Source organism: Dasypus novemcinctus, chromosome 2, assembly GCF_030445035.2.
Source record: "Dasypus novemcinctus isolate mDasNov1 chromosome 2, mDasNov1.1.hap2, whole genome shotgun sequence".
In the NCBI taxonomy this organism is placed as follows: domain Eukaryota; kingdom Metazoa; phylum Chordata; class Mammalia; order Cingulata; family Dasypodidae; genus Dasypus; species Dasypus novemcinctus.
Window position 1 is genome coordinate 190,487,749 of NC_080674.1, and position 20,026 is coordinate 190,507,774.

Here is a 20,026-nt window from a genome sequence, read left to right on the forward strand (position 1 = left end):
TCCCAATGACAATGACAGCGAAGGCAACAGCTTTGATTAAAGTGCTTATACCATTTAATTATAGATGTTTACAAATATGAGACTGGCTACAAAGGGATTTTCTTATTTTAAAAGCGGTTTGACATTTGGAAATGAAAGAACGAGTGGTTATGAAACAAGGAGGCAATACTCCGTGACAGCCAACCTCTCACACTTCCCTTTATCAGCCTCCTTTATTCCCCAGCAGCAGACCCAGTCCTTGGGCTTTCCTCTCCCAACCTCCTTTCTGTCCCCCAGCGCTTGCTCCAAGACGACCCCCTCCATTCCTTGAGGAAATAAATACTGGTTGTTCGCTCTCCAAGATCACAATATATCTGGTTTCTAGCAGATAATCAACTTAAAATGTCAGCGCACTATTATTAGTCATGTAAAAAACATGAAAAAGCAGGTCATTAGGCAAGCTATTCTGGACTGCTGGTATAATCCTGGCGGGGAGGGGAGCCTGGAACATGACGCAGTGTGCGCTTGGGGCCCCCCCAGCCAGGGCAAGGCCGGCTTCCCCAGGCAGGAAGCTGCAGCGACCTCGGTGCTGGGGTCCAGCGCGGCTGGGGAGAGCCAGGCCAGGAGGGAAGCTGGTTTTGTTTCTTCAAATGGCACCCGCATACTCGGAAGTGCCGCTTCGTGTCCCCTGTTCTACTGCCCTAAACGGCTTCATGCACCCCACCGCCCAGATTCTGGAAGAAGAATGCAGAGAAACTGGCCTAGAGAAGCCCTGCTGGTCTATTCTAGCTCAACACAAGTATGAGACAGGAAAGGAGGACAACACAGGAGGCTGGCAGCATTGTCACAACGGCAGTGGGTGCTTTGAATACTGGATGGTGTCCAGGGCAGCCCCGATGTCATAGTCCTTGGTCTGCAGGAGCCTGGTGAGCCAGCCGCCTTCGTCCGAGAAGCCCATGGACAGCATCTGCGACAGCGACTCTATCAGCCGCGGATCAGCTTCTGCCGGAGAGAGGAAGGAGGCCGTGAGGGAGAGCAGTCACAGGGCCAGAGGGGGCCCCGGGCTTCAGCAGCTCCATGCCTCAGCTGGCAAGTGTGGGTGCCTACCAAAGCCAGACCCACTCGTGCTCCCCTCAACCTTCACAGAAGCCCCTTGGGAAAGGGCTGGCTTATTTGGGGGGGGGGGATCAGGTGGCAAATATTTTAGGCTCAGTAGGCTATACAGTCTCTGTCACAACTACTCAATCCTGCCGTTGTTGCAACCGGACAGAATACTTGAGCAAATGGCATGGCTGTACCCCAACAAAACTTCTATTTGTGGACACTGAAAATCTGCATTTCATATAATTTGCACAGGTCATGAAATAATATTCTTCTTTTGATCCCGCCCCCCCCTCGCCCAACCATTTAAAAATGTGAAAGTCATTCTTGGCCCCATAGGCTGCAGTTTGCTGTCCCTGCTTTAAGGCAGAGAGGATCTGTACAGCAGCCTAAGGGCCAAATTTGGCCAACATTGGGTTTTCTTTCACTTAAACAGTTTGAGAAATGACTGCCACGTGACAACAGTGAACCAGAGTGAAGTTATCAATTGCTGGGCTTCCACAGTCTCCACCCTACTCTATTAGCTTACACCACTCACATCACATGTATCTCCTGCCTGGCTCCTCTGGGGTCCTTGGCCACAAGCCCTGCTCTAGGGTCAGCACGCTCCATGAGGAGTCGGTGCAGATGGACACCAAGTCCACCTTCAGGACAAGGCAGTGTTCTACATCACATCAGCCTTCTTAATTCTTGGTGTGGGAGTTAAATTTAGAAATTACTAAAATTAGCCGAGCTTACTATCGGTCAGTATGGATGCACGAGAACAAACCATCCCCTAACTTCCCTCGTGGCAGTAGACCTGCCCAAGTAGGAATCAGCACATTCTCCTGTAGTGCAAAATGCAGAATATGACAGAACGCTCTGAAAGGGAGGAAAATTCACAACTGCTCAAAACCACTTGCCTGGTGGAAGATGTGGGTATAAGGCAGCTTCCTTCAGCCCTGTAGGTCCTTCCTGGGAAGGGTCCAGAGAGTTTGGCCCTTCCGATTCGGGCATTTGTAAGGACTGGAGTTCGCCTGTAGATGGGTCCACTTCTTTTGAAGACAGATGAGTCCAGTCATCATCGCCTCCTGAACAGTTATCAGACTCCATCTGTTCCTGGAAAACAAACTCACTGTGAGCACAGAGGGTGCATGAATACCAGGCCGGAAGGGAGTTGGGTAGAGTGGGGGAGCGCGTGTGTGTGCACATGATGGACGGGCGCTATGAGCGATCAGGGAGCCACTCACAAAGACCAAGAGTACTTTACAAAGTTCTGCAATGACTTCAATGCCACAGGCTAACCCTGGGACAGAGAGGGGTCCCTCTGTCTGCAGTGCTGGGGAAGGGCTGGGGGCTGCATTTCAGTTACCCGGGAGAGCAGGCTTGCCTCGGGCTGCCACTCGGCCTCCAGGGTTATCTTCTCCATTTGCTTTGCCAGAGACTGCTCTGCACCTTCCGTGTTCCCATCAGGTTTGTTGGGGTCGGAGGAGCAGCTGCTTGGCTGAGAGCTACCCTTCTCTTCTGTGCTGGAACTCTCTGGAGAGACAGAGGCCAGACGGCTTCTCTTCCCTCCATGTTCCACATCTATATCAACTTCAATGCCTAGATGCCAAGAAGGAAACAAACCTAGTCAGTGTTTCAGAGAAAGACCTACACAGTACACAGCTGGAGGTAAGGTGTCAGCACGCTGTGGGAGCTGCAGGCCTCTGAAGCTCCTCCGGTCAGTGCTGGCAGGCCCCCGAGGAGTCGGGATGGCAGCCCTCAACACATGGACACAGCCAGGGGCGTTCACAGAACTCAAGCCCCAGGTCCCAACCAGAGCGGGGCAGGGCCAGCACGCGGCCCCAGGAGCCAGAAGGCCTATCTTTAGAACTTAATGGTCCTCAGGGCTGAACTGCAGCTCCCAACATCCAAGCCTCAGATCTTCTCAGATTTATTACTTGGTTTCTAGAAAAAAGCCCTCCTGACGTGTGCATCATATGATCCCCTTCTCTTCCTCCAACTTAGCAAAACATTCATCTCAGCTAGCACCTAGTGGTCAGCTTCTGAGCCAGAAAGCTAGAAAAAGGCCTTGTCTTCCTATCCCTGATGAAGCCTCCAGAGGAGGATGACTGAAGAGCCTCTCTGTCCACGTGCCCTCAGGGAGGCCTACTTGTGCTCCAGGGCTGTGCTGGACACTGGCAAGCTAGAGACTCAAGACACGGCAGCTTCACGAGCAGGCAAGTGTTAGGGCACCCGCAAGGAGCCAGCTGTGGACACGTGCCACAGGAAACAGGAGAGTAGGACTTGATGGTACCTTGAGGGAGAGGAGAATGGACTCTGGGCAGGCAGGCAGTGAGGAACAGCAGGGCATGAGGGTTTGGAGGAGGCAGAGGAGTAGAGTGGAGAGGACACAGCAGGGGTGAAAGTGAAGAAGCAGGTCCCAACTTCGGAAGGCCAAGCCAGGTCCAAGCTTTTGCAAACTGGGAGCTCACGGGACTGCGAGCAAAGGTGGAGTGTTACATGCTGTTTAGAAATACTGCTCTAAGGCAGAATGGAAGCGTGGGGTCAGAGGCAGCTGAGGCACAAGGGACTCCTCCTCCAGCTCAGAGTCCACGAGAAGTTACCCTTCAGGCAGGGCCAGGCCCTGCAGACAGGGTGAGGGCCAGATACTACTAGGGGCCCAAAGTCCCGACCGCCATGCTCAAGAGCACATGACACATCTGACTTGCGTGTATGGCCTGCAAAGATGCACCTGAAAGCAGCTCTCGAGCACACATGACACATCTGACTTGGCACGTATGGTCTGCAAAGATGCACTGAAAGCAGCTCTCTCCTTTCATCTTGACACCTCCCTTTGTCTGTCACGCGTGGTGGGGCACCTGTTTCCTGGAACATCTGTTCCTCATTCTGGGTTTACTCCAGAACCTTGGCCTAACGGAGGTGGTGAAGGTCAAGCCGAGGTGTTTATTAAGAGCCTGCACGCCTGGAAACTTGTTCTGCCCTCATCCTCGATCATTTTAGCTGGGTATACAATTGTAGGCTGAAAAGCCACCTAACCCCAGGATGCTGAAGTCCGTGGTGGGTGTTCTACTGTCTTCTACCTTCTGATGATGATGTGCTGCTTGTACCCCAAGCCTCTAGTGTAACTTGCAGTGTTTTAGGAGCCTCTTGATCCCCAGGTTTCTGAAACTTGACCGTGGTAAAGTTTTGATGCAGGCACTTTTTTGTCATTTTAGGCATTTGAGGGTCCCTTTTAACCTAGAGTCTCATGTCCTTCAGGTCCCAGAAATTGGCTTATTTGCTAAGTTCTTCCCTCTTTACTTTTCTCTGTTGTCTTTCTAGAGTTCCTATTCAGCCTATATTGGGCCTCTGGGCAGGCTCCTCTAATTTTCTCATCTTTTCTCTCCTGCTACCTCTATTTGTTCTGCTTCTAGAAGATTTCCTTGAGATGATGTGAGAATTGAAGTCTTGTCTTGAAGCTTTCCTTTTGCTGCTATTAATTCCAAGAACTATCTTATTCCATTCCTTTTTGGGGGATCCTTTTTATGGCATTCTATTCTATTTTCTTCTCTCTGAGATATTAACATTATGTTCCTCCTCAGTCCATCTCTAAGCTCCTTTCCCACATGAGGGGGTTTTCAGGTGGTTGGTGATCTGTGGCTATCTGTGCATACGAAGAAAAGGCGGATCAGGAGCACTCCCTGTGGGGCAGGGTCATCATCAGCTCCCCATCTGCAGGGTGATGGGTGCCAGGCCAAGCCTCAGGGGAGCCCAGATGGCAGGAGCTATGGGACCCTTCCTTGAGGTACACCTGCCTCTCCTGAACAAGGACTCCCAATCTCCTGCCTGCCTGGGGGTGCCCACTTCCCGTCGCGTACCTTGCCTCGCCCACCCTGTGCCACACCGGGTATCCCTGCAGAAGCTTCCCTGGGTCAGGTGCTCCAGGAGTTAAACATCAACTCTCCTGCAAGGTTTGGCAGGAGCTCCTGTCTGGCCCTGGAGTCTTAATGGAGGTTTCCAACCAGTCCCCTTGTTCCCTGTCCCGTATGACTCCCACCTCTCACTTTTCCTGTGCCTCTCCCTCTTCCTCAGTAGACTGTGGTCTCTTGCCAGTCATCCCGGGCAGGCGCCCAGGTTTCTGACACCTCCACTCTGTATGTTACCACCCTCCATCCATTTCCTGTCTGCCAGCATTTAATGACATCTCCTATCCTCTGCTACTTTCTTTCTTGGTCCACATTGCCTTATACTGTTTATCCATTTCCTGTTATTTTAGTGGGCTTGGGGGTGGGGAAGGAGCAGAAATAAGTGCAGGTTTAACTGCTAGCCCCTCCAGGTGCAGTATTTTTATAATTTTTCTTCATGAAAAGATACAGGCAAACAGAAAAGTTGAAAGAACAGTACAGCAAACTTCCAGCATACTTTCTCATTCTTTTTTAAATGAATGACTGAGTTGACTTCTGTAAATGGATCAGAAAGTTAAGTTAGAACTGGGTGATTCCAGGGCTTACAGACTGCCCTGGTCTGTGACCTGCTGCCCCGAAGCCTCTGGGTGTGTGGGTGTTTATCAGAGATACTGGGTTGGGAAGCGGATTTGACTCAACTGACAGAGCGTCCGCCTACCACATGGGAGGTCCAGGGTTCAAACCCAGGGCCTCCTGGCCCGTGTGATGAGCTGGCCCATGTGCAGTGCTGATGCACAAAAGGAGTGCCCTGCCATGCAGGGGTGTCCCCCGCATAGGGGATCCCCATGCGCAAGGAGCGCGCCCCATAAGGAGAGCTGCCCCATGAGAAAAAAGTGCAGCCTGCCCAGGAATGGCGCCGCCCACACAGAGAGCTGATACAACAAGGTGACGCGACAAAGAGACACAGATTCCTGTGCCACTGACAAGAATCCAAGTGGACACAGAAGAACACACACAGCAAATGGACACAAAAAGCAGACAATGGGAGCAACGGGGGGTGGGCGGGGGGAGAGGATAAAAAAATAAATGCTTAAAAAAAAAAAAAAAAGATCCTGGGCTAAGGACAGACCCTGCGGCTTTGTGTTCTGGATGTCAGCGACCATGACCTCCCAGCTAGGAACAAGGCTGGGCCTGGGCGAGGGTCCGCTCAGCTGGGTTTCAAGGGACCTGCCAAAAGGCCTACCTCTTCCCTGGACAGTCACTGACCCACTGCACGCACCCTCTTCTGGGAAGTTGTCACGACTTGTTCCCTCTGGGCCCTTGCTCTGGGAACTGCCCTTCTAAGGCAGCCAATGGGTGAGTCATCCTCTCAAAGAAAAAAAGGGGAATACAGCTCTTAGTGACAGAGTATAAGGAATTCCTCGAATGGGTCTCCTCGACTGAAACCACTCAAAGCTCAAAAGCAGGTTTTCTTGGAACTTCCCTTGTCCTGCAGACTCGACTCCTCCCTATTTAGGAAAAAGCAACTCCACCTGCTTTAAGAGCCCTGACGAGGTCTTCCCCCTTATCCCAAAGGACCTCTAAGCAGTCCCAAAAGTATTCCCATGTGGCCTCGACAGGAAATCCAGTCAGTGCTGAAACACTCCACGGACATCAAATGTGACCCAAAATCACCTGGGAAGCCCTCAAGAGACCCCAGACCCCACCCACGGCCCACTTCACTAGGCTCGAGGAAGGTGGTACCTAGAAACCTCCCTTGTCTTAACGTGCACCCCCACCCCCAAACCCAGACTCGGGTTTTGACTTCCCAGGGTGTATTCTTTTAGTGAAGAACTTCATTTTGTAAAATAATTTTAAGTTTCCACACGCCAAAATATAAAGTCCCCCTCCCCCAAAAAAAACAACCTTTATTGGCAATTCTGATGCTTGGCCAGACTGACCAACCACTGTCCCATTTACTCTGTCTTCCAAAGAAAAGCTTTCCCAAGCCCCTGAACAACAGGCCAGTAGATGACCATCCCTTAAATGTCATCCTCAGTCTTTCAAACCCTTACCGTATGGTGAGTGGCAGGCAGGGTTTAGGCTCAGCTTGTCTCCCAGTTATAATCTCATCTCTACTGCAGTAAATCTCCTGGGAAAACATTAGGCTAGCAATTCCTTTTTTCCATTCTCTCAAGAGCCTTTAGCTTGGGTGCCAAACCACAAAGGGGTCTGAGTTACTGGGTCTTAGTGGGAATGCTGAGCTGGCATGGCTGCTTCAGAGCCACATCCTGGGGCAGCACTGCTGTGCGTAGAAATGGCCCCGGGTGGGCGGAGATGCCAAGTGGACCCTACGAGGCACCGAGTAGGGTGGTGGGCAGGGTTGAACACCCCATCTTACCAGTATTCTTTCAATTATTTGACCCAACCTTTGGGCAGCTGCGTAGATACCTCCTGTGACTGCGGGTAGAAAGATGAGCTAGAAAGATGAGCTGTCTTCTATTTAGACATCACAGATCCATCTCAATCTTGACTGGGAAGTCACCTTTCTTAGGTGACTCTGTCATACACAGCCTAGCCTGCAGCACCCACATCCGGGTATTAGATGCAGCCGACACTTTCTGAGGCCACAGCAAGTGCACTTCATGGGCTGACACCACTGAGGGGGGCAGCAGACCCACTCTGGATCTGAGGCACTGGAAAGGCATCATACATGTGGCCTTTCTCCAGGGTTCCCCTGCCAGCCCCAGCACTCAGGAAGCACCCAGAGAAGGTTGCAGGGTTGCAAACAAAAAGAGATGGAAAGGTAAACAGCAGCTCGATTAAACCCGCACTCAAGACCTTGAGTAAATCCTGAGGCTCACGTTACAGGAAAACAGATTGTCCTTCCCCCAGAAAGGGACACGCAGTAGGAAGCTGACAGGCCAACCCTTCCACCAAAACCTGGACACCCTCCCTCTTGGAACTGTCCCAGCCAAACACTGGCTGACACCACCTCCCTCCCTGTGGTAAGCTCCAGCATTTGTCAGGAAACTTACCTTTGAGCCGCCTGTGACCCAGCACACTTGGCAAAGACTGACCTGAGGTAATAAATACCCGACAGGCTCAAGGACACAGAAGTTACTCATTCCTCAGTGGTATCTGAAGTCTCAAAAAGGCCACATTTGCACGGAGTCACCAAAACACTCAAGGACAAAAAGCCCACTTACCCAAGGGGCTGAGTGCAGCCGCCACACTTTCTCCTACATTCTTCAGGAAATGGACACTGGGATCCTCTGATGAGCCAGCAGCTTTGATGTTTTAAGAGAAAGAAGGGAGACAGGCTTAATTCAAACCCTACTTCCTGAGGACTGTGACACCTGCTATGGTCCTATCCCCTTCACCCCAAGGCCACTGTTGCCCCAGGTGGCTCCACCTCCCAGGACACCTTGTCCTGGCAGCCTAGACCCTCGGTGCTCTCTCCTCCCCCACTCCCACGGGACTCATCCTGGACCCTTCACCCCCAGAACCACGCCCCCTCCTCCATCTCATCCCTGCTGCTCCCTCTCCCAGCAGGGGCTCGGTGCAGGCCACCCGGAACACTGGCTGCACCCCTAGCTGTGGCATGTCCTCAAAGACCAGACACCCCCATCTTTGTAATCAGAGGAGATGGTAAGATGAATAAAACCAGAAGAAAAACAGAATGCCAACGACGTGTAAATTTCTAACTCTGTGGCTATGTTTTAAAAAGACTTGAGCAAATTTGGCTGGATCTCCTGACAGCGAAGACAAAAGAGGAGAACAGAGTACGGTCTAGAGATCCAGAGGCCAGAGCAGCTGCACGCCCGCACCTCAGGAGGCCCCTGAGAAGGGCGCCAAGGGAGGCGGGAAGGACTCCGAGGTCGCCCGCCGGGGCTGGGTCTCGGGCTTACTGCTGGTCAGACCCCTGCACCTCAGTTTCCCCACCTTGGCAGGGTTCTTGTGAGGACTACAGGCCGTGAATTGCTGTGAAAACGCCTGGCCCAGTCACAGGATAGCAAGCTCAATACACAGGCAGAACTTAGGCAATGATGAAGAACAAAATGACCCAACAGAGAGGGCCCTGGGGACATCCCCACGCCACGGGAGGCCAGCCAGCCTCAGGAATCAAGCCCCTCTGCGAGCGCTAGGGAAAGCCAGTTCCCCGTACAGCACGGTTTCACACGTAGGTATAAATCCCCTAATCACGATTCTTCTCCTCTTATTTGAACTTATAATTTTCAATTTACTTGTTAAGTACATGTCTCAGACGTAAAAGCCCCTGGACTGTTCCTATGCCAGTGATGCCCCGAAACCCAGCAGACACGTGGCCAACTCCTCCTCCCCAGCTCTTCGGGTCTGCCCTGGACGACTAACAAAACGACGATGACAGACCAGGCCAGCGCAGGAGTCTCTGCACCTGCAAGCCGAACAGCTCCACGCCTCGGCCCGTAATTTCTACGTCCCTTCTCAGCCCGGAACAGTCAGAGCAGACATCATCCCAAATCCTTCAAGATTGAGGGAAGGACAAAAAAAGGGGGGCGGGGAGCATAACTGCTGACCAAGCAGATTTATTGTAATTGTAGCTGTTGTCCTGTGTTAACTGAGAACATGTAACGTTACAAAAATAATTAAATGAGAAAAAAAAAAATGGACCCAACAGCACACCCGTGGGAAGGGCTGCCCAGCTCTCTCTCTCCACAGGCCAAAGCAGCAGCCCACCGGGAGCCTCACCTGATTCTGTCCCGGAACCCGGGTGGGCCTCCCCGCCGCCTCGAGGAGGGCGTGGGCTCCAGTTGCCTGGTGGGCCCATCTCCCAGCCGGGCCACCCGAAGTGCCCGTGCTTCAGCTTCCGGAGCCAGCGGCTGTGCGAGAAGCCCTGCGGAGAGAGCAGCACGGGGCGGCGTGGGGTCGGGGCTCCCTGCCTCCCGGGCGCCCACCCCAGGCCCGCCGAGGGGCGCTGCGCACCTCCGAGAGGGGCCCGAAGGGGCTGGGGAAGGCGAGCTTGCTGTGCTCGCGGTGCAGGCCCTTCTCCTCGCAGGCCGCACACAGGTCGTAGTCCGGGCAGACGCTGCACTTGTAGCGGGTCCCCACCACGGGCCCATTGCAGCCGTCGCAGATCACGTTGGGGTGCACCAGGCTGCGGGGCGCCTCCTGCGCACATGGGGGCCGGTGGTCCCGCCGGCACTCCCTCTTCTCTGCAGGGAAGGAGAGACGCCAGGAGGGTCAGGTCCCCAAAACCCTCCACTCCACGGCCACCGCAGGACTGTGCCACCAAGTTGGGCACACACTTCAGGGGCTCGGGTGACAGCGACAGGGGAAACTGAGACCCCGCTGGATGCCCGGCCCTGGGCCCTGGCAGCTGAGGAGCAGGGAACTGGGTCTGCACGCCTTTGGCCTTGACTCCTCAGATGAGTCCCCCACAGCACCCCAAAGGGCCTTGCTCGCAGGCCCCACACGATGACACAGACTGAGCCTCCTTTCTGAGGCTAAACACAGCATCGGTTCTGGCCCTGCCCCAAACAGGCCCTGCCCCAAACAGCCGTCGGAACTTTCATAACCTCAAGGCCTGCGTTTGCACTCAGCCGGGCGCCCCGGCTTCGGGCAGCCCAGAGCAGCCCTTACCCTTAATGTACACGCGGAAGATCTCGTCCTTCACGTAGGACATGGCCATCGACAGCTCCTCGTCGCTGGAGAAGGCAACCAAGTCCCCGTCCTCATCTAGATTGTTCAAAAGACAGTACGTGAGAACCGGGGACCCGGGGACTCGAGCTGCCGCGACAGCCTGAGGCCAGTGCTAATGGGGCATTCAGCCCCAGCCGTGTGACCCAGGGAGCAGCAGGGGAAGGGTGCAGCCTGGCCATTCACTGTGACGCTCTCCAGAAGGGGAGTCCACCTCCAGCGCCCTGGCCCAGGGGCTCCGGGTGGGAGGCGGCTATCAGCCTGCAGGGGCCACCCACTCTGCCGCGGCCCAGCCCACCTTCACCTGTGGGAAACCCCACCTATTACGGGGTCCTGGGGCACTCAGGTCCTCCAGAGGCCTTGGGCTTAAGAAAGTAAGGGAGACGAGCCCAACTGCCTTGCCTCCCCTGGGTGAAGCTAAAAATACGTTTTTGTACATAATCTCTAATTTTTCACTGTTGGCTCAAATGGTTTTAAAACACCAGCTGCACACTGGACCGGCTCATAGGCCGCCAGACTGCAACATCTACTGTATGCTGAACCTTTCAAGAGCAGGGGCCTTGCCAAAAGGTGGGGCAGGTAGAAACAGCCCAGGACACAACGTGGTATATGCACACAATGGAGTATTATTTGGCCATATGAAAGAAGGTCTGATACCTGCTACAGTGTGGACAAACCTCAAACACACTACGTTACGTGAAAAAAGCCAGCCCAAAGGGCCAGATATTACCCAGTTATATTTATACGAAATGGTCAGAACAGGCAACTCTGTACAGCCAGAAAGGAGATGGGCTGTCACGTAGGGCTGGGGAAAGAGTGTGCGTGTTTACAGGGGATGGGGGGTGAGTTAAAGGGTAGTTTCTGTTTAGGGTGAGGATGAAAACATCCTAAAGCTGATTGTGACCTTGCCGGCACAAACCCGTGGATATGCTAAAACCACTGAATCGTGCTCGGTGTGAGTGAATTGTATCACAGGACAATTATACGCCAATTAAGTCGTTACCACACAATAAACAGGAGCGCTGAGCGGCCACCTCCGGGGGCTGTCCCTGGCTGCCCCCCCCAACCCCACCCCCAGCAGTCGCCCGCCCCTCAGACCACTGCAGCAGGAGCTGAGACAGCTCCGGATTCACCCAGCCTCCAGAAACTTCCAGTCCCTCCCCGGAAGAAGGCTCCGGCCTGGCCCCCTCCCGCCAGGGGGCTGACCTCTGAGCTCGGCGGGGCCTCGGCGCTCCGTGGGCTGGCCCTGACCTCTCCCGCCCCCACCCCCTTCCGACCAGGGGCCCGTCTCCCGCCCCGGCGACCCCTCCTCCGAGGGCGACCCCTCCTCCGCGGCCGCCCGGCCTCGGCTCTCCGCGGGCAGGAGCTGCACCCACCCCCTGGCGCGAGCGGCGCGTCGGCGGGAGCCGTGTAACCTGAGCGCCCGCCGCGAGCGCGGCGCGTCCTCGCCAGGATCTGCAACATCATGGCCGGAGGGGGGCGGGGAGGCATCTCACACCCCCCCGGGCAGCCTGGCAGCCCCGGTGCCCGGGAAGGAGCAGGTGCTGGGCGGCTAGGACCGGCCGGGGTCGGACCTCGGTGTCCGCTCCTGGTAGCAGGCTGGCACGAGGCCACCTGGGCACCTGGACCCCCCGCCACCCCACCCCACCCCCCAGAGCACTCCCGCCCCCAACCCGGCACGGAGACGAGGCCGGGGGCGGCCCCCTGCCCCCCGGGCCCCGCCCCAGCCGCCCCCCACGCGAGGGCGCCCGGGCCGGCTCACCGCGGTAGTGCGCCAGGAAGCCCGCGGGCCGCAGCCCCGGGAACAGGGCGGCCACCCGGCTCAGCAGCCGCTCGCAGGGCCCCGGGCCGGCCTCGGCCTCCGCCTCGGGCTCGGGGCTGAAGCAGAAGCTGAAGCGGCGGATCTCGCGGGCCGCCTCCTCCTTGCCCAGCAGGTAGGCCTTGACCGTGAGCGACGCCATCGCCGCCGTGCGCGCGCAGGAGCCGAGCCGGGCGGCTGCGCGCGCCGCTTTTGTAGGCCCGCGAGGCCCCGCCCCCGCCCTGCCTCCTGGGGGCGGGGCCTCCCCGCGCCCGCGCCGCGCTCGCGAGCCGCCCTGCCGGGGCCCCCGGCCCACTGCCCCAGGCGACCCCCCAGCCCCTCAGGGTCTCCACGGCCCCCTCCTTGCTGGTCCCCGCCCTCACTGCCCCCAAGTGCTTTGGGAGACCCCAAGAAGCCGGTCCCTGCAGTCCCACGTCTAGGCCTGGGCTCTCGCTCGGCTCCTGGGGGAAGGGGCAGACGAGGGGTCCCGCCCCGGGCCCCTCCCAGACCTGGGCCTGGCAGTGACTCAGCAGCGCAGTCTCCAGGTTGTCCGGGGATGCCCAGCGTGATTGGGGGGTGGGGTGCCCAGAGGCCCGATGCCAGGAGGCGCCTGGGCCGCTCGGTGGGCACGGCCGGCCCCCAGAAACAAGCAGACCCCCCGGGTCCGCGTGACTGGGTTCGACGGACCCTGGCCAACTCAGGCCTGGCCCCCAAGGAGCCCCCAATTCAGCTGAGAGATGTTGGAAGAGCACAGGGGGTCTCCAGCCCTCATCTTGTCGTCACCAAGTGTTCAGTGCAGCCCAAGACCCCCCCCCCCAGGTGCCCCCACACCCACCTATCAGCTCGGGGTTCAATTCAGCAGGTGTCCCCGAGGCCTGGGGCGGTTCCCCAGCCTCCTGGCCCCTTGGGCTGGGGGGTGGGGGGTGGAGATCAACAGCCCTCGCGCTGCAAACCCAGGTACACGACACCCCTGACCAAAGTGACCTGTTGCCAAGACGTGGGGGAGCCTCTCAGAGGGGGCTGGGGAGGGGCGGGGGGTCTGGAAGGAGCTGGGCGGGACGGGCGCGTCGCCCTTTGGAGACGCCCAGGCAGGGTCCGTGAGTAGATGGGATCTGCTGAATTAAACAACCCCTTTCGCGCGGGGCTTTGAGGGAACAAGTAAAACCAAGGAGGACCAAGGAAGTTAGGTTGGGGTGGGGGGAGAAGAGGGAGGCCAGGAGATTTGCCCGTGGGCACCCAGCAGGGGGCTTGTCCTCAGGTGGGGCTGACCCTCCCAGGGGGCTTGCAGAGGCCTGGCGGGAGCGAGCAGGTCCTCCCCGCTGTCCCTGAACAGCCCCACAGGAAAGGACGGTCGCCTCGCAGCCGCCTTCCTGCGCCTCTGCCGTGAGCCTGGGAAAGTGACCCTCGCCGCCGGGGACCGGCCTGCGGGGGCAGGGCGCGGGGCAGAGGCTGCGGGGGGCGGGCCGCGCCCAGGTGCGGCGCGCGCGTGACTCAGCAGCGGGGCCTGGCCGCGCGGCGGGCCTCCGCGTCGCGGTCCGAGAGGGGCCGGGGCGCGCAGGGAAAGCCGTCCGGCTCGGGGGGAGGGCAGGGGAAGGCCGCTGTGGGGGGCGAAAACCCCCGGCCCGGCCGCTGCGGGGACGAGCAGCGGGAACCCCGAGGACCCCCTGGCTCTCCTCTGCGTTCTCGTTGGAGACCACGGCGGGCTGGCGGGGGAGGGTCAGGGGGAAGGGGTGGCCTGAAATGGAGCCCTGGGGGGCGGCCCTGGGGACCCCCGCCGCGCAGAAGCCCCGAGCGCAGGCCCCTCCCCGCATGCCCTGCTGCCCGGCGCGGCCCTCGGCCTCGGCTCCCGCAACCCCCACCCCCGGCCCCGCAGAAAGAGGTAAACAAGGCGGCGGCCCCGGGGAACCCCCTGGCGGGGCCCTCTCAGCGCGCGGCCGGGCGGACAGGGTCAGGTGGTCCGGCTGTGAGTCAGCGTCCCATGACCGTGTAATCAGGCAGGGGATCCCCGGCCCCCAGGGCCATCCCCTCTTGGTTGACATCTCAACCAGGCGGCCCGGGGCACAGAACTGGCAGAGGGGAGGCCCGAGCTAGCCAGACCCCTCCCATGACCTGATGCCCCCTTCCGAGGGCTGCTTTTCTCCACCTCTCGTGGGAGGCAGGGACCCGCCCCCGCCCCATCCCAACTATGTGCCTCCTGACCCCCCACCCACCCATCTTCCAGGGCCCAGGTGCGCTAGCTATTGTCCCGCTGCCTTTGGGTGTGCAAGCTGATGGGGCAGGGGACTACAGCTGGGGGGGGCGGTTAAAGGGGTAAAAGAGGGAAGCGGACTTGGCCCAGTGGATAGAGCATCAGTCTACCACATGGGAGGTCCGCAGTTCAAACCCTGGGCCTCCTTGGGTGCAGCTGGCCCACGCACAGTGCTGATGCGCGCAAGGAGTGCCCTGCCACGCAGGGGTGTCCCCGTGTAGGGGAGCCCCATGTGCAAGGAGTGCCCCCCGTAAGGAGAGCCACCCAGTGCGAAACAAAGTGCAGCCTGCCCAGGAATGGTGACGTACACAAGGAGAGCTGACACAGCAAGATGACACAACAAAAAGAAACTCAGATTCCCGTGCAGCTGATAAGGATAGAAAAGGTCACAGAAGAACACACAGCGAATGGACACAGAGAGCAGACAACTGGGCGAGGGGGGAAGGGGAGAGAAATAAATAAATAATAAATCTTAAAAAAAAAAAAAAGAGGTAAAAGAGTGTGGAGTGCAGAAGAGACCCGAGTTAAGGGGGTACGGGAGATTACAAGGAAGGCTGATGTGGTTTATTGCCTGTAACCTCCTCCGTTCCGCCCCCAACCCCCACCTTCACCATAACCCCACCCCTTGACAATGGTTTTCTTAAGGTTTTGTGTGTTTCCTTTGGGGTATGGCATCCAGCTCCAGGTGGATGCTGGGGTCTAGAGCCGGGACAGCTAGAAACAAGACCACCGTGGGATTCAGGCCAAGCTGCTCTGGTTAACGGATGACCACCCCGGATGAGGCCCCCACCCCAGCCCTAGGCCCAAGGGGCGAGTCTCTCTGGGAGGAAAGGGGTTTACAGGTGCTGAGGTCTCTGCCACTCCCGTCCACCCACTCGAAGGGACATGCCCCTGCCCTTTCCCCTATCTGCCAACTCATTCCACAGGTGAGCCTCTAGCTCTGCCCCAGCCGGCTACCTCCCGCCCCAAATGTCTCCTCCTCAGCTGGACCGTCCCCGACCACCCCCTCGGAAAAGTCCTCGGGCACTGGCCATCACCTCGTTTTAGCCCCTACGGAAGGGCCCACAGCCCAGCCAAGAGGCAGGTGCTGGAGTCATGGGGGGGAGGGGGGCAAGGGAGTGAATGAGGTCTGGAAAGATCTTTCTCAAGAAAAAGGGGCTCAGGGCATCCAGAAAAGGGGAATGACAGCCCTGACAAGCCGCAGTTGAAGTTAGGTGTTGCCCAGTGTGGGCCCGGCCTGGGGATGGCAGGGCCCTCCTGCGCCACTCCGGGAGGGCAGAAGCAGCCACTGGGGGTGGGGGCAGGAGGGCCGTGGGCCCTAGATGAACGGGGGTGGGGTGGGGTGGGACGCCTGGGCCACCGGGGTTAGAGGAGGGACACTGACTCAGAGGGCCATCGCAGGTGACATTTCCAAGCCATGCCCGCGGGGCCATGGGAACGGGTCTCCCTGACGTCGCATGGGTGGAAAGAGAGGTAGCCCGAGGCCTAAGGCTGGAGTCCCGGCTGTAAAAACCCAGCAGAAGGGCCCTGCGTCCTAGGGCAGCACCAGCGCTAAGGTGGACGCGCCCCCCTCTGCTGGGACCCAAGCCCTTGGCTCCTGGCCCGGAAGAACGTGAGCCCAGGGGAGGGGCTCGGCCCGGGTCGGCCCCTGGAGGGGGCAGCCTGGGAGCAGGACAGGCCGGGCCGGATTCCGTCCCCAACCGGCCCCGTGCTGGCGCTTGCACAACAGCGGGGACCCGCAGGCGCTTCCGTGTCGCTGCAGCGACAGGGGGACAGGAGAGCGCGCTCCAGGCCGCGGCGGGAGCCGCCCCCTCAGGCTGTTTATTAGGTGAAATCGGTCGTTCCCACCCCGCTCCCCCCGCGGTCCGGTGCGCCCCTGTCGCTGCGCGCACGGGACTCCGGGGAGGGTCGGAACCGGGGAGCCGATGGCCACGCCCCCTCGCCGGCCTCTCCCTTCCTCGGTCACCCGGTGGCCCGAGGTATTACCCGGGGACAGGTACTGCTAGGCTCCCCCCACCCTAAACAGAGAGGGTCAGCCTGTGCGCGGAAGATTCTGGAAAAACAAAGGAGGAGCCACGAGGTGCGGAGGAGGGGACTGGGCCGAGGCGGCGCCATCCTGAGGCCCGAGCCCCGCGGAGGCCCCGCGGGACGGGTGACAGGCGCTCCCGGCCGCGGGGCGAAGGGTGCGCGGGCGGGGCGGGGCTGGGGAGGGGTCGGAGGGGCATTCCAGGGAGTGCCAGTCCCAGACCCAGCGGGGGGGGGGGGGGGCGGCCGAGCCAGGAGTGTGGGGGCAAGGGGAGGGAGAGGGCGCGGGCGCGTGAAGAGGCCCGGGGGTCGTTGCGGGTAGGGTCAGGCTGCACCCACCGCCGAGCACCGTTCCTCCCCCCACCCAAAAGAAAAAGCTTTCCCGAAAAGTTATCGGGCTTTGAGGATCGAGCTCTTGCGGGACCCCAAAGTCTACGTGCCCGACCACCCGTCCCCGGGCTCCCCCCACCGCCGCCTCTCGCCACCCCCCAGGAGCCCCGGGCCCCTCTTTCCGCTTCATCTACGGCCCTGCGCCGCAGTGCCTGGGGGCGCGTGGGCGCGAGGCGTGCCACTGGAGCCCCCGAGCCTGGAACAGGGCATCCTAGCCGCGGCGTTCACAGCGAAGGGGCGGCGTGGCCGACACCCCCCCCCCCCCCCAATACACACACAGTGCTCAGCCGTGGGAAGCGAGCAGCTTGGCAGGAGCTGATGGGGTTCCCGCCCAGAGCCTCACCGCCGGAGAGGGCACCCCACCAGAAACGGGGCGACTGTCGAGGCCAGATGTGGGCGTCTGAGGCTGGGAAGTCCCCCAGGGCCAGGCTGGGTCTCCATCACGCAGGCTGGAGCCTCCGTGAGGCCGAAGGTGGCGGGATGCTGCCCCCGGCCCGGCATGTTACTGACCAGAGGTTGGGGCAGGGCACAGCTACCCCCACTGACCTCTGGGGACCCACCCTCCCCCCTCAGGCCCTGCCCACCTGGAGGAGGCCCTCCAGTGTCCGTGGACAGGAATTCCAGGTGCCAGTGCTCACGGATTTTATATGCTCTGGGCATTCCCAGTGACTTGCGCTATTTCCATCCATTTTGTGGGTAGAAATTTTCCTTTGGGGACTCACTTCTCTCCTGCCATTGGGAATGAGGTGGGGCAGCTTGGCTCATCAGAACATTTGTAGGCCCACTGGGTCAGAGGTGAACATGTGGTCCACTGGGACCACCTGCTCTGCCTGAGAGGGCTGGACCCACACTGAGCAGGAGTTCAAAGCGTGGCTTCAGCATTTGAGCTTCTGAATCCCATCAGGATTGATGCTGGATTGTGACATGGCTTAAATCAACTGATTTTGGTTGGGGTCCTCTCCAGAGGACCAACCCTCCTCCTCCCACCCCCTGTGCCTGCTCCAGGGTTCCAGGCACTTTCTGGGGGTCAGCTTGAACATGCCTTCTCCCTCAAACCACCAGCAACTCCTGTTGTTTGTATTTCCTGATAAATAATAATAGTAGCAGTGATAACATCCACGTATCCCCTCTTTTGTCCCAGGAGGCACTGGAACACTTTATATATATAAGCTCACTGGCTACCTTAAGGTGAGACTCTTGATTAGTTCTGGCCAAGGACCTTAGACAGATGGGCCATGTATCACATATAGACCAAATCATTTATTTGCCCATGTCAGAGCTTCTAGAGATTTCTTTCCTTCTGCTAAGGAAAATTGGCAGTGTTCAAGATCAGGATCACAATTATTTCTGCAGCCAGGGTCCCAGAATCCCCAGGCGAGTATCTCTTTTGGAGAGATGTACTTGTCTTAAAACACAGAAATGTGGGATTGTTATAGCAGCATGCCTTAACCTATCCTGACTATTGTCTCCCATTTTACCCAGGGCAAAGGGCAAGAAAGAGTTAAGGACCATGCCCCAAGTCCCAGCTAATAAGTGGTCCATGCCCTTGCCTCAGTGGTAGACAATCTCTACTTCTCATCCTCTCCAATCCCCCCATTCCAGACCGCCTGCCTCCTAGAGGCCTACGACAGCCCCTCCCTGATCTCCCTGCTTCCTCTCTTAATCTCTCCTGACCCCTTCGCCACCCCAAGAGGATGATGATCCCAAGGGATTATTTCCAAATGCAAAGATGATTATGTCAATTCCACCCCAGCCCCCACCCCTCCCTGCTTTGGGCCTTTTGATTTTATTCCTTACCCACAACTCCAAGGGTAAAAGACCCAAATCCCTGACAAGGTATGCAGGTCCAGTCTGCTCAGCCCCTGTCCCACCCCTCCAGCCCCCCTCTCCCCCTGGGCTCTCTGTCCTCACCTGTCTCGGGATTGGACTCAGCACGGGGAATTTGCATATGCTTATTTGTCAGGCCACCTAAGTGGAGGCAACTCCTCCTCTCCCCTGGCGTGAATTGCTAACCTCACCCGCCCAGGGAGGTCCACAGTAATTCCCCCCTCATCAGTTTTCTGAGCCCCTCCAATCTCACCTTCACAGCCTGGGCTGTGGTGGCTGCAGGGGAGGGCACGCTAACCATAGTTACAATGAAAAAGGCAAGGAGGCGACTAATGACCTGAGCAGCCTGGCCTGGGGGCTGGAATGAAGGAGGGTGTAGGGCAGAGGTTCTGAACTCCTCCCGTGCCAGGAGCACCCTGAGCGCCTGCAGGAGACAAGCACTTTCTTAGGACTCGATTTTGAAACGCATAAAATAAAGCCAATGTGGCTCAGTGGTGGAGTACTGGCCTCCCACATACGAGGTCCCAGGGTCAACCCCTGGCCCCTGAACCTCACATACATACATACATACATACATACATACATACATAAATAAATAAATAAATAAATAAATAAATAAATAAAAACGGATTGCATTACAAGGAAGACCAATAATATGTAAATATGAGGATCAAAATATCTTTTTATTTATTTTTATTTTTTAAGATTTATTTTTATTTACTTCTCCCCCCTCCCTCCATTGTCTGCTCTCTGTGCCCTTTCGCTGTGTGTTCTTCTGTGTCTGCTTGTCTTCTCATTAGGCGGCTCCAGGAACCAAACCTGGGACCTTCCAGAGTGGGAGAGAGGCGATCATTTTCTTGCGCCACCTCAGCTCCCTGGTCTGCTGTGTCTCTTACTGTCTCTCCTCTGTGTCTCTTTTTGTTGTGTCATCTTGCTGCGCCACCTCTCCACGCGGGCCAGCACTCCTGCATGGGGCAGCACCCCGCATGGGCCAGCTTGTCCTCACCAGGAGGCCCTGGGCATTGAACCCTGGACCTCCTATACAGTAGTCGGGAGCTCAGTTGCTTGAGCCACATCCGCTTCCCCTTGAAATATCTTTTTAAAACCACACAAATTTGTGATCTAGAAAAT

The 20,026-nt window shown here is 57.9% G+C and overlaps 1 protein-coding gene across 2 annotated transcripts; it reads right to left on the minus strand.

Moving 5' to 3' along the window:
• Positions 1-31: 31 nt before the first annotated feature.
• SQSTM1 (sequestosome 1) lies at positions 32-12,598 on the minus strand. Of its 2 annotated transcripts, none has more exons than XM_004478133.4 (8): positions 12,370-12,598; positions 10,551-10,646; positions 9,894-10,123; positions 9,660-9,804; positions 8,138-8,218; positions 2,450-2,664; positions 1,983-2,178; positions 32-981 (listed from the first exon to the last, which is right to left on the minus strand). In XM_004478133.4, the coding sequence occupies exons 1-8, from the start codon at positions 12,566-12,568 to the stop codon at positions 824-826; spliced, it is 1,320 nt and encodes a 439-aa protein (XP_004478190.1). In that variant the 5' UTR covers positions 12,569-12,598; the 3' UTR covers positions 32-823. The 2 variants fall into 2 exon arrangements, with proteins under 2 accessions (XP_004478190.1, XP_004478189.1); XM_004478132.3 differs by having other exon boundaries at positions 2,432-2,664; positions 12,370-12,588.
• Positions 12,599-20,026: the final 7,428 nt, after the last annotated feature.

Excerpts from the sequence above, each read along its gene's own strand:
- SQSTM1 (XM_004478132.3), bottom strand. The coding sequence starts at position 12,568 with ATGGCGTCGCTCACGGTCAAGGCCTACCTGCTGGGCAAGGAGGAGGCG. Across the intron at positions 10,124-10,550 it reads CTTCCGCGTGTACATTAAGG|AGAAGAGGGAGTGCCGGCGG; the intron begins GTAAGGGCTGCT and ends CCTTCCCTGCAG. Across the intron at positions 2,665-8,137 it reads GGCTGCACTCAGCCCCTTGG|GCATTGAAGTTGATATAGAT; the intron begins GTAAGTGGGCTT and ends CTTGGCATCTAG.